The following is a 14,085-nucleotide window of genomic DNA, read 5'->3' as shown; positions in this document are numbered from 1 at the left end:
AGAATAAAACTAAATCTTGGAGTAAAATCAGCCTTGGGATTGAAGTGTCAGCTGGCTTTGGCACTGGGTGCTGCTTCTCCACAAGTAGGAGCTGGTGCTTTCCAGGGACTTTGTTCTGTCAGATAACAAATGGTGTTGCTAGTTACCACATAGTTCTCACTGGAGAAAGAGGAAATTAATACATAGAGGAACTGTTTTCTTGACACATTAACACAAAAATTTAGTTCAGTTCAGTCAGTTTTCTTCATTTGGGAAACTTGAGTTTGGTCAGTTCCCAGAGCTGCCCTCTGTGGATTGAGTCTCTTGAGTGTGTTCAGCATCTCATCTGCCCAAGGTGTGTTTATATGAATCGCTCTAAAGTGTCTCAGAGCTGGTTTGCTTTGCTTCTCTTTAAGACTGAGGAGAAGGATTTGAAAGTAAGACTGAATCATCCATAGTAATGGGGAGCAACTAACTGTATAGTAGGTTGATTCAAATTAAACCCCTGCTCCTTTACTTACGCTGTTTTAGACTGACCTTGTTGGGGGTTTTTCTATGTTGTTTTTCTTTTTTCTTTTTCTTTCTTCCTTTCTTTGGTTAGTTGGTTTTTTTTCAAGACGGGGTTTCTCTGTGTAGTCCTGGCTGTCCTGGATCTCGCTCTGTAGACCAGGCTGGCCTCGAAATCACAGAGATCCGCCTGCCTCTGCATCTCTAGTGCTGAGATTAAAGGCATGCGCCATCACTGCCTAGCTCCTGACCTTGTTTTTGAATCAGAGTTTTAGGCTTCCTCTAGACCGTGCCAGTAAATGGTAGTATGTTTGAACTTGAGGATTGTGTAGATATGTCTGCAGCGGTTGGGAGCCAAACTCACCAACTTCTGTCCAAGAGTCAAATATTTACTTTGCCGCAGAAAGTAAGGAGAACGATGGTGGATCTGAGAGTAATTGTTGTGGGTTTGTCCACGTGCAGATGTCATACAAGCCTAAGTACCTGAAGATAGAAAGGAAGAAAGAAGGAGACGGGTTTAGGGGAAGAAATGAAAAGCAATTCAGAAACTTGCAGGAATAAAGATTGTGTCAAAAGCAATGGTTGTTACTATGGCAAATGTGAATATGCTCACATTAGTTGACTTTTCTCTGCAGATACGGCGGAGAAGTTCCAAACGAGAGAGACGATGAACACATGTCATTAACTTTCATGGGAAACAAACAATGTTTTTTGTCAAGTATAGGCTAAATAAAGCCTTGGATGCACAAAACAGGACTGCCAAAGTGTGGACAGCTGGACCTTTGATGGTCATGAATTTGTGTCACGTGTTGGCCATTCACATAGTGACAGCATTGACTGCGGCATCTTGTGAAGGGTTCATGTGTGATGGCTGTGTAGACATACTAAAGAAGAAGCGTGTAAATAGCCCTGCCCCATTCTGAAGTGCTTGTATAGCTTCTGTCTGCGGCTTTAAACTGACAGGCCCACTGCTCACGGGATCTGTTCATCTGAAGAGCATCTGTTAGTTCGGATCTCTAGCACTGGTCAGTCAGTGTGTGTATTTGTATTCTCTGCAACTTTACTGTGAAAATTTGCTTTTCAACAAGTGGTGTCATTTTCCTGATGTCACTCTTTGTTGGAGTTAGATAGTCTCTTCCCTCGTTGTATCTCAGCTTGTTTACCCAGGGCACCCTTCATCTGGAGAGGTGCTAGAGACTGCCTTCACACTAGAGCAGCACCTGTCTCAAGTTCTTTGATGACTTTACACCTCAGTATTGGTCCCAGAATTTTCTGGCCTTTCATGGCAATGAAAATTTTAAGAAAGAGATTTAAAATATTTTAATTTTAAAGAGTGTGTTATAAAATAATGTACTAAATTCTTTATTCCATTCTATCATCTGTTTTCAGTTTATATTAATCTACTGTATCAATAAAATTCTGTAATTTGATGGGCTTTTAATAGTCTAGAATGTTATTGTGTATAGATACTACTTCTTGAACATTATGTTCAGAAAATGCAAATTATTACACTATAATATAAAATCTGATGTATACACATTAGAAAAGTTCTCGTTCTCCATAACCATGTAAAGTTAATCAGAAACAAAAAATTTTATTGATGCAGTGTATCTTTATAAATCTGTTCTTGAAAGCCAAGTGTTTTGTATTTTATAGTGAGTTGCATGTTCATGAAAAAAATTGCTGATCATGAGATGTGCTTTTTCTGTAAATTCCTACTTAGCCATAGTATATGATAGATGACCCCTAACATAGTTTTTCATCAAGAGTTTATAATTGTACTTTATTTTGGAGCCAAAAAAACTTGTTTTGTGGGGGTGGGGGTGGCAGTGACATACTGGTGTGGGCTGACACTATAGGTGTCACACTCTGCTGACACCGAGTCCACTGCATCCAGAACAGGAGAAAAGGCAGTTTGCCTGATCATCTTAGAGATCTGTGCTGTTGTCATTTCATCTACAAAGGCTAAAAATGGGTTATACAGTTATATGAACTGTGTTTTGAACCGAAATGTATTGGTTACCATCTTATACTCACCTGAATTAACTTTACATTTATGGGTGCTGAGTTGTTTTTGCACAATTGTTAAAAACAGAAGAGAAAATTACATTCTAAGTTACCAAGTTTATTATATCAGATACAGAGCATTTTCATATAGTATACCTTTATGTTTAAGGTATGTCTCCAGAATTGGCTATAGTAGATTGGGGATGCAATAAAGAAGTGACTATTTTAGAAAACAACACTTTGCTATTTTCCTGTATGTATCGCAAATGATGTGATTATTTTTCTTTTAAATATTTCCTTATGTTTATGAAACACTTTATTTTTAAAAAGACGTTTGAATTGTGTCTTAATCTTTCAGTGTTGACCGTTTCTTCACTTGGAACAGTGCTGACGAATGGCGTTGGGAGGCTGATGGGAGGCTGCTGTCTATCGGGCAGCTAACATTGGATTGTGATACTTTGGGTTTTAATGTTTCATTAGCTCGGCTCTCTAAACAATGTTGTTTCAATTTCAACAACAGTACAAAAGCATGTTTTTAAATCTATGCCATAGATAATAAAGGATAGCTTTGTATTTTTGTCATCAACTAAACTGCATTGGAAATATTTATGGAAATATATCTTTAAAGCCATTTTATAAAACATACAAAAATTATTATAGAGGATTTTTATTTGCATGATCATCGTTCACCAAATTTCATTGCACTTAATGCTGTGCATTGGTTCATGACAAAACATGGTCATTGTAGATTTTGTTTGTATTCTTTACCAATAAGTCTGTAATTTTTTAACTTGTCTGTTCACTTTTTGGGAGGATTATGATATAAAGTTCTCATTTTTGTGTAGAGAAATAGGTGCAATAATGATCAAAGTTTTTGTCTTGAGTCTTCATCTTAGGGACTATTATGTTTAAATGTTAACACTCATGCACTAATATTTGGAGAGGCACGTACTTTACAGTAAAGCTAGGTGTGTGTATGACATTAATTGTTGACAGTTGTTAGCACACTGCAGTGACTCCCTTTGAGAATATCTGACATTGAGGACCTGTTTAGCTCATTGTAACCCACGGCCTCTGGGATCTGTTGACTCCCTTTGAGAATATCTGACATTGAGGACCTGTTTAGCTCATTGTAACCCACGGCCTCTGGGATCTGTTGACTCCCAGGTGAGCTTTGCTTGCTGTGTACAACACTAAGTGGATTCAGTGCTCTCCACTGTGTGAGTTAGAAACGTGCTGTAGAATGTTCTTGACATTAAATGACTCTGTGTCTTCTTACAAGAGTTCCTTTTGCCTACTAGAAGACTATTGGGGGTTTAATGATGTGTTTAACGTAGGCATCTCTCTACCACATAGTATTATGTTACCATAACAAATGAATGGTTCTTAGATAACCAATTTTCAGACAGAGTTTGGGTTTTCTGTGAAGTTAAATAAACATAAAAGCTCATGTAATTATATTTTTATGTGACTCAATATATATTTACCAGAGAAAGTCATGTTTTGTGATTTTTAATTTTGGAGTATTTGTTCCCCAGTGACATTTTTCTAAACTTTATGTTTAAACTTTTCATGCAATGTCTTGGCTGCCAGAAATTTTACTAAAACCTAAGTTAAAGAATTACAGAACTAAGAAATAATATAAATTTTGAAACTAAGTGCTATGAAAATAAGTTGCTAGACAGCTTATTTATTCAGTAAACATTATGAACCTATTGCATGCCAGTCACTCAATTTTTATTCGGGATGAAGTTGAAGTTTGATCAAGACAGACTAGTCTCCTGCCTTTGTGGTATTTATGTTGTTTTGGGAGTGTGTTGAAAAAAGAAAAGTTGTGCCGGGCGGTGGTGGTGCACACTTTTAATCCCAGCACTCGGGAGGCAGAGACAGGCGGATCTCTGAGTTTGATGCCAGCTGGGCTACAGAGTGAGTTCAGGACAGACTCCAAAGCTACACAAAGAAACTCTCTCTCAAAAAAAAAAAAAAAAAAAAAGATTCTTTGGGGGGCTGGAAAGATGGCTCAGCGGTTAAGAGCATTGGCTGTTCTTCCAGAGGTCCTGAGTTCAGTTCCCAGCACCCACATGGTGGCTCACAACCATCCGTAATGAGATCTGGCACCCTTTTCTGGCCTGCAGGCATACATGCAGACAGAACATTGCATATATAATTAATAAATAAATCTTTTTTTTTCCCCCCTGAGACAGGGTTTCTCTGTGTAGCTTTGTGCCTTTCTTGGAACTCACTTGGTAGCCCAGCTGGCATCGAACTCACAGAGATCCGCCTGGCTCTGCCTCCCGAGTGCTGGGATTAAAGGCGTGTGCCACCACCGCCTGGCTATAAATAAATCTTAACCAAAAAAAAAAAGAAAAAAAAGAAAGAAAAGTTGTAGAAAATGCTTTGAACAGCCCTGGAAGAAGCAGTTTGGGAAGAAGCCACTTACGTAGACTTAAATAGTTGAGTTATTCAGAAGTGAGGTCTGGAGCTGCTGTGTGCCGACTGGGATCTGTAACTATAGGGTATCTTGGGCCTACTAGTGTTCTAGCTGTGGGGACCTGGTTCTGAGGCACTCTGCTGTGGCTGCTGTTTGTTTCTTGTATTTGCATCCTCAGGTTGAATGTGTTTAGCGATGGGATTTGCTGGTGTGGGGGCCTGTCCTCTAATTGATCCTCTAAAGAGGAGGAATCCTTTGCATTAGTTATAAACTATTAACTTGGGTTTCTCTTGTTGCTTTTTTCTCCTCCATCTGTCCTTCATCATCTTAGATCTTTTAGCTCTATAACATGCTACTGTTTTACTTGATCTCTTATAGTAGTTCTTTAATGTTATATTTGGTGGTGTTCTTTAGTGGTTTCCCTGTAGGTTACAGTAGCTGTTTGACTTCCTGTAGGCTCACACACTGTTGGTTTGCCACCTTCACCACGGGCGGGAAGTTCCTAACAGTTGAGCTGTTGGCCGCTATTTTGTGCAATAGTCCCTATGTATCCATGCTCACTATGTTGGTTACTTTCCCGTTACTCTGTGCCTAACAGAAGAAGCTTGGGGAGGAAGAGAGTGTTTGGGGTGTAAGAACATATACCTGCACTGGGGTGAGGAGCTCAGAACAGCAGACACTGTCATGGTGAAGGGAGTCTGGAGACTTCACTGAGATCTCTGGAGATACCTTGGTGAGACAGGAAGCAGGCTGGGCAATTGGTTTTTCAAGGCCCTCTAGCCCCAGAGAGCCAGTTCCTTTAGCTAGGCCTCACTTCCCAAAGGCCACCAGTTCCCCAAACCAAGCAATCAACTGGGGCCAGATGTTTAAACATGAGTCTATGGCCCACAGTTTATATCCAGACCATAACTTCCAACTTTTGCCTGCGTAGGTTATGGCCCTCTCAGTGCAGTATGTGTTCAGTCCAGCTTCAAAAGTCCCCGGAGTTTCACAGTTCAATACTGAACAAAAGTTCAGAGTCTCTCCTGAGAATCAGGCCAGTCTCTCAGAACTGAGTCCTTAAGCAGTAAAAATCCAACTCAGCATGCATGCAGCACGTGAGGGAGCAGAGTAAGACGGCATCTCAGGAGAAGTGGGACATAGCAAGACTGAGACATAGCAGGTCAGCCCCCAAGCCCTACGGTTGTTCCCACATGTGCTGCAGGCTTTGCTGGCTCCCGGCTCTCACCTGCAGCACCCTGACCTCTCCTGAGCTATCTCCTCTTGGAAACTGTTGTCTTCCTCAGTGAGTGCTCATGCTGTTGGGTCTCCCCTGCAGGACTGGCTTCTCTGGATCTCTTGGTGCCTTTCTGAGACTGGCACAAGCTTCCATGACCTCTTCACTCCTTAACCTATAACACCAGCACCATGTAGATAATAGCACCAAGTTCTGCTGGCTTCTGATGTGGCCTAGTCCCTTTCTGTGGGAGTCAGCTAGCAACTGGCTGGCTAACCACAGGCAGTTTTCCAATAGGGAAGGCTGGAGCCTTTGATAGGTGAGGCCTTAACCAGTGCAATGTTTCTTTAATGGCATCGGTTTCTTTGCAGTTACAGCTCGATTGTTATGTCTGCCTGTCCACAACTTGAACAGTGGCTTTCCCTAGCAAATTACGCTGTTTTCGTGTCTTTGCGATCTTACTAACTTAAGCATGAATGAGTAGTAACCACATAGTAGGCTTTCTATTACTCTGTCTTAAGATTTCTTCGGCCAAGTGGCTCAGTCTATGGCTTTTTAATTTAGCCACGGTCACAATTCCAGGACATGAGCAGAATGCAGTCAGATTCTTTGCTGTAATGAACATGAATACCCTCTAACTCAGTTCCTCTAGAGCAGTGGCTCTCAACCTTCCTAATGCTTTGATCCTTTAATACAGTTCGTCACGATGTGGTGATCCCCCAACCATAAAATTATTTTCATTGCTACACATTACTGTAATTTTGCTACTATTATGAATTGTAATGTAAATATCTGTGTTTTCCAGCTGTCTTACGTGACCCCAGTGAAAGAAAGGGTCATTTGACCCCCAAAGGGGCCGCACCTCACAGGTTGAGAACCACTGCTATAGACTGTTCCATCTCTGAAGTTGATGGGCTGGGGCCTGTGCTGAGTGTCTGGCATGCTGATCTTTTGAGGCCCCACCAGAGTGGCCTATTTGTGCATCTGTTTATCTTTTTAGAGCATTCTAGGATTTCTCTAGCATGTAGCTCCAACCTCTTCAACATTTCCTCTGCAGACCATTTCCAAGAGCCTATGAACTACATGGTCAGGTTTGTGAGGCAATGGCCTTACTTCTTGATACCAGTGATCTGTATTGGTAACTTGTCTCATTTCTCTGACAGGAAGTCTGATGAAAGCAATGTAAGGGAGGAAGTATTTTTTGATTATTTGTCTCCTGGCTCACAGTTTGAGAGACTCCAAGTCCATCATGGCAAGGAACGTGGCTCTCTGATAGTAGAGCATTCAGCTAGGACTCTGCATCTGGGCAGAACAGGAAGCAGAGCCTGGCTATAAATTTCAAACCTCCCTCCTATCCTCATTCTGATTCATGTCCCCTAGGTCATCCCCCACCCCCCCCCCCGCCCCCACACACAGAGTCCAAAACAGTGCCAGCAGCCATAGACCATGTGTTGGAACAAATGGGCATGTTGAGGACATTTGACATCTAAGCCATAACATGGCATCTGAACATTAGTGGCTTTGTTCGTTTGGGAATGGAGACCAGTGTGACTGAAGCAAATTTACTTGGAGAAGTGGTGTAGGAGAAGAGCACTATGTGGGGCTTGGAGACTAAAGCTGGCAAAGGAGCAGCAGCAGCTTCTGGAACAGCGGGAGTGTGAGGCGGAGGTGCCAGTGCAGTCTTGAGAGAGGTTTGGGATGTTAAGGGACAAAGTTGAGCAGTGCAGTTAGATGGCAGTTAAGGAGCAGCTTGCTGCCCACCTCAAAGTTGTCTTCAGAAGTTTGCAAATAGAAATTGCTAGAAGCGAGTTCTTGAGTGCCGTTATTCAAATGGCAAAGCTGTGCACATTGAGTAGAAGGCAGTCACACTTCAGAACAACTGAAGCAACCCAAAAGAAAGGAAGGAAGTAACTCCTGAGATGAAGATTGGGTGCTTGTTTTTATTCACCTCTCTCTCTCTGTTTTTTTTTTAGACCTAAGCCATACTCAGTACCTGTATTTCTTTAGTTGTTGTTGTTTGTTTTGTTTTTGATTCTTCAAGACAGGGTTTCTCTGTGTAACAGTCCTGGTTGTCTTGGAACTCACTCTGTAGCCCAGGCTGGCCTAGAACTCAGAGAGATCCACCTGCCTCTGCCTCCCAGAACTGAGATTAAAGGTGTGCACCAGTATGCTCAGCAAAACCTGTTTATCTACAGCTGTTGCCTTCATACTCTTTAGAAGTAGTTTGTCAGCACACGCTCGTGTGACTTGTCCCTTGTAGAAACTACAGGGCACGGCACGGGCAGGTTATTGTCACTGTTCGGTTGTGGCGTTCACTATGGCAGCTGTGTTCCTGCATGGAATAACGCCTGTGGCTCTTGTGCTGGTCCTGTGCAGGGTCGTGGAGAGACCTCTTGAAGTAATTATATATTTGGTCAAATTGCTTTTGAAAAAGCCCGATACTGACTTTGGTTTTTTGCTAATTCTGTGATAAAGATATTCATTGTTCATTCTCATGTCGCTACAAGTGAAGCAGCGTTGTCCCATGTTTGCACGTTTTCAAAACTTTATTTTCTGTGGTTGCTATATTTCCTGTTTGTGTGCTTTCCCCAAGACTTTCTTCCTTTTTGTTTTTTCTTATTTCGAGACAGGGTTTCTCTGTAGTTTTGGAGCCTGTCCTGGATCTCACTCTCTAGACCAGGCTGGCCTCAAACTCACAGAGCTTTGCCTTCCAAGTGCTGGAATTAAAGGCATGCACCACCAATGCCTGGTATTTTGTTTGTTTTTATTGTTTTTTTTTTAAAAAAGGTTTATTTATTTATTTATTATGTATACAGTTTCCTGTTTATGTGTATGCCTGCAGGCCAGAAGAGGGAGCCAGATCTCATTACAGATGGTTGTGAGCAACCATGTGGGTGCTGGGAATTGAACCATGTGGGTGCAGGGCCTCTGGAAGAACAGCCAGTGCTCTTAACCTCTGAGCCATCTCTCCAGCCTGTGTTGGTTTTTTTTTAAATCATTGTTTTTTTGAGAATGGGTTTTGAATTTTAATCATACCTTATTTCTTACCTTTAGTCATAACCTTATCTTCTGTGAAGAGACACCATGACTAAGGCAACTTATAGAAGAATGAGTTAATTGGAAGCTACAGTTTCAGAGGTTGAGTCCATGATCATCATGTCAGTAAGCATGGCCATAGACAGGCAGGCATGGCATTGGAACAGTAGCTGAGATCTTACATCTGATCTACAAGCAGTAGGTAGAGAGCTGGGAATGGTGTGGGCTTTTGACCCTCAAAGCCTGTTCCCAGTGACTCACCTCCTCCATCAAGGCCACACCTCCTAATCCTTCCCAAACAGTTCTACCAATGGGGACCAAGCATTCAAACATATGAGTCTATTGGAGCAGTCTAATTCAGACCACCACAACTTGTGATATTTCATTTCCTATTTTAAAAGATAGTGTATTTTGGGTTTGTACATATGCTGTGTGAGTGCATCATCTTCCTGGGATTATTTACATACTAAATTTTCTTCCAGGATAGAATTTTTTTTTTTTATCACACATTATAGAAATGTTTACTTTTAAACTGTTTGGTTTTTTTGAGATGTTGGAGATCAAACACAGTCCGCATGCTGAATTAAGTAAGTGTACTACTACTGAACTACATCCCCCAACCCAATGCCCCCCTTTTACTTTATCTTGAAAAAAAAAATTGTGTTGTCTGGATTAGCCCTGGACTCACTGTGTTCCAAACAGACCTTGAGTTTGAAATCTTACTGCATCCTCCAAGTTCCTTAGTGTAATCAGCACTACCAGGCCCAGCTCTGTCTTGTCACTAGTAACTCAATGGTGTTCATGTTTCATTTGGCTTCTGTGTTTTATGTTCATTATAAGATGTTGAAAATACCTTCCTATTTTCTTCTAACACTTTGATTCTATATTAAGTTACTTAATATTGGGACTGTTTTTGCATGTTGCATGTCACTGTAGTTAGAAATGACACAGATCAGGAACTGCGTCTCCCACCACCTCGATCTGTTTCTGAACTGACATCATTGGTCTCTTCATGCTTATGTCAACACTACCTTCCTACATCTATGTGTTGGTTTTTTGTTTTTTGTTTTTTTCAGAGCTGAGAACCGAACCCAGAGCCTTGCGCTTGCTAGGCAAACACTCTGCCACTGAGCTAAATCCCCAACCTCCACACCCCTTTTAAAAGATTTATTTATTTATTACACATACAGCGTTCTGTCTACATGCCAGAAGAGGGCACCAGATCTCATTATAGATGGTTGTGAGCCACCATGTGGTTGCTGGGGATTGAATTTGGGACCTCTGGAAGAACAGCCAGTGCTCTTAACCACTGAGCTACCTCTCCATCCCGGTGGTTTGTTTTTTACATATTTTATTGTAGTGTTCTTTTTTAGTTAAAAATTTTTTAAATTCCTTTTATATACCAACCACAGATTCTCCTTTCATCCCTCCTCCTGCTTTCCCCACGCCTGCCTAAAGCCCTACTCCCACCCCTCACCCCTCCCTCCAAGAGGGTAAGTTCTCCCATAGGGACAGCAAAGGCTGGTACATTCAGTTGAGGCAGCACCCGCCCCTCCCCTTTGCCCCAAGGCTGAGCAAGGTGTCCAACCATAGATAATGGGATCCAGAAAGCCAGCTCATGCACCAGGGCTAGATCCTGGTCACACTGCCAGGGGTCCCTCAAACAGACCAAGCTATACAACTGTCTCCTGTGTGCAGAGGGTCTAGTCCACTCACAGCTGTTAGTCTAAAGTTTGTGAGTTCCTATGAGTTTGGTTCAGTTGTCTCTAGGTTTCCCCATCATCATCTTGATGCCTCTTTTTCATAGAATCCTTCCTCCATCCCTTCAGTTGGAGTCCCAGGGCTCAGCCTGGTTCTTAGTTGTAGATCTTTGCATCTGCTCCCATCAGTTACTGGATGAAGGCTCTATATGACAGGATATTCACCAATCTGTTTACCAGGGTAGGCCAGTTCAGGCACCCTCACTACTATTGCTAATAGTCTAATCTGGGGTCATCCTTGTGGATTCCTGGGAATTTCCCTAGAACCAGGTTTCTCCCTTACCCCATAATGTCTCCCTCTAGCAAGATATCTCTTTCTTTGTTCTCCCACTCCATCCCTCCCCCAGCTCGACCACCCTGTTCCCTCATGTTCTCATCCCCGTTCCCTTCCCTCTGTTGCCCTCCTTCATCTCAGTTTATTCATGGAGATCTCCTTTGTTTCCCCTTTCCAAGGTGATCCATATATCCCTCTTATGGTCCTCCTTGTTGGCTAGCTTCTCTGGAGCTGTGGGTTTCAGTCTGGTTATCCTTTGCTTTACATCTAGTATCCACTTATGAGTAAGTAAATACCATGTTTGTCTTTCTGAGTCTGGGTTACTCAGGATGATATTTTCTAGTTCAATCCATTTGCCTGCAAATTTCATGATGTCATTGTTTTTTTTACAGCTAAATAATACTCCATTGTGTATATGTACTACATTTCCTTTATCCATTCTTTAGTTGAGGGGCATTTAGGTTGTTTCCAGGGTCTTACTATTATGAATAATGCTGCTATGAACATTGTTGAGCATGTGTTCTTGTGATATGATTGAGCCTCCCTTGGGTATATGCCCAAGAGTGGTATAGCTGGGTCTTGAGGAAAATTGATTACCAATTTTCTGAGAAACCGCCATACTGATTTCTACAGTGGTTGTACAAGTTTGCATTCCCACCAACAGTTGAGGAGTGTTCCCATTGCTCCACATCCTCTCCAACATAAGCTGTCTTCTGTGTTTTTGATCTTAGCCACTCTGACAGGTGTAAAGTGATATTTCAGAGTCGTTTTGATTTGCATTTCCCTGATGACTAAGGATGTTGAGCAATTCCTTAAATGTTTTTCAGCCATTTGAGATTCTTCTGTTGAGAATTCTCTGTTTAGCTCTGTAGCCCATTTTTTAATTGGATTGTTTGGTATTTTGTTGTCTAGTTTCTTGAGTTCTTTATATATTTTGGAGAGGAGCCTTCTGTCAGATGTGGGATTGGTGAAGATCTTTTCCCATTCTATAGGCTGTTGTTTTGTCTTATTGACAGTGTCCTTCGCATTATAGAAGCATCTCAATTTCAGGAGGTCCCATTTATTAAGTGTTGCTCTCAGTGTCTGCGCTACTGGTGTTATATTTAGGAAGTGGTCTCCTGTGCCAGTGCTTTCTAGGTTACTTCCCACTTTCTCCTCTATCAGGTTCAGTGTAGCTGACTTTATGTTGAGGTCTTTGATCCACTTGGATTTGAGTTTTATGTCTTTTTATACTTACTAGAAGAATTATTTCAGTTTTGATTTTAAAAATACCTTGATGATTCTTAGCTAAACTTAGTTCTTTCTCAGACAAACTGCTTGCTAACTTCCATTTTGAAGATTAAGGTGATAGCTTTAGAAATGGCCTTCCATATATAAATTACTTAAGACTGGAAGTCTTCATGCTTGCCCCCAGGGGATGGTTGTGGGGGTGTACAGATGTCCCACTGTGATGGAGCACTCCATAGACAGTCACACTCTGCACTTTCTCCATCAACTGCTGTTCACTACATAGAGAAGCTTCTCTGAGGAGGTTTGAGAGTCACACTAATCCATGGTGTTGCTGATGCTGTACTTTTGGCCAAGAGCGATGGCTGAGCTTACTGGCCCAAGGATGAACCTACTAGTATTGGTTTGAAAATAGTAGTAGAAATGGACAGAGTATCAAGCTGCCGTCAGAAACTATGACTTAATATAATGAATTCCATTAGTAGACTGAACATATAACCCATGTCAGATTAACCAGCTCTATTGGCTGTTAGATTCAGTTTGTGAAGATGTCACTGTTCTTACGTGCATGTCAAGGTCAGAAACATTATAATTTCCTATGTTCTTATTCCAGTATTGGTGTATTCCAGGATTGGGTAGTCTAGAATGAATTTAATTGGGAGGTCTATCTGTGAAACAATATAGTATAGGATTGTTTCTGAACATTTTTTTTTTTTTTTTGAGACAGGGTTTCTCTGTGTATCCTTGGCTGTCCTGGAACTCACTTTGTAGACCAGGCTGGCCTTGAACTCACAGAGACCCACCTGCCTCTGCCTCCCAAGTGCTGGGATTAAAGGCGTGCGCCACCACTGCTAGGCTGTTTCCAAACGTCCCTAAGATTGCTCTTTGTTAATACAATTTTTTTTCAGTTAGGATAGTTCACATAATAGTATAATAAACATGGTCTCGTGCTCCAATTTAAAGGATGTTAGCATTTTGCTCTTTGTTTTGGATTATGCAGTCTGCCCTCCTTGTTCTCCCCACTCCCTGTAGGTGAGCAATAAAACCCTCTCAGGAGCATTTAACAAACTGTTTCTTTTGCTTAATGAACATTTCCTGTGTGCAGATGTCACAGTGACTGTGGAATGACCAAGTTTGTCCCTGTCCGTTGGAGAGGGTGAACTCACCTTTAGCAAATAGAACATCTATGGAAAGCTACAATTCCTTTGCTTGTCTGTTTTTAAGGACTTATTTTTAATAATATGAACAATGTTAAAAAGTACATCTAATGCTTATAGCCACTCCCCATTCTTACGTCATTTTAAAATCAAAAACATTCATGTGTGTCATTACCATGCCTGTTTGCATCTCCATTTTATGCAGATTTGCAAAATCTCTAGTGCAATTTGTTTTAAATTTTCACAGAAAATACCTATATTTTGAATTTGTGTTTTATCTTATTGTGCTGTCAAAGCATGTGTCATAAACTCAGTGATGGGATCCTTGATCTAATGATGCTGTCTACTTCCAGACAAGAGGGTAATAGTCCTTAGAGCACTTAACAGAGAAAAAAAAAGATCGAATCGTGGGCCACTACTCTTCTAGTCACTATGACACAGTACTTGACAGATACAGCATAAAGATGGGAGGGGTCACTGTGCAGTCGGCA

The 14,085-nt window shown here is 41.4% G+C and overlaps 1 protein-coding gene across 6 annotated transcripts in view; it reads left to right on the top strand.

Annotated features, from left to right (window-relative positions):
* The window catches only part of Pds5b (PDS5 cohesin associated factor B), a 143,743-nt gene extending 139,755 nt beyond the window's left edge, over positions 1-3,988 (top strand). For all 6 annotated transcript variants that reach the window (XM_036171683.1, XM_036171686.1, XM_036171685.1 and 3 more), the window contains one exon: positions 1,122-3,988. In XM_036171683.1, coding sequence (XP_036027576.1) covers positions 1,122-1,157 — 36 coding nt within the window. In that variant the 3' untranslated portion in view covers positions 1,158-3,988. The remainder of the gene's footprint in view (positions 1-1,121) is intronic.
* The last annotated feature ends 10,097 nt before the right edge of the window (positions 3,989-14,085 follow it).

Source organism: Onychomys torridus, chromosome 22 (genome assembly GCF_903995425.1).
Source record: "Onychomys torridus chromosome 22, mOncTor1.1, whole genome shotgun sequence".
Taxonomy (NCBI): domain Eukaryota; kingdom Metazoa; phylum Chordata; class Mammalia; order Rodentia; family Cricetidae; genus Onychomys; species Onychomys torridus.
Note: the sequence above shows the minus strand (reverse complement) of the source record. Positions and strands in the feature narration are given on the sequence as shown.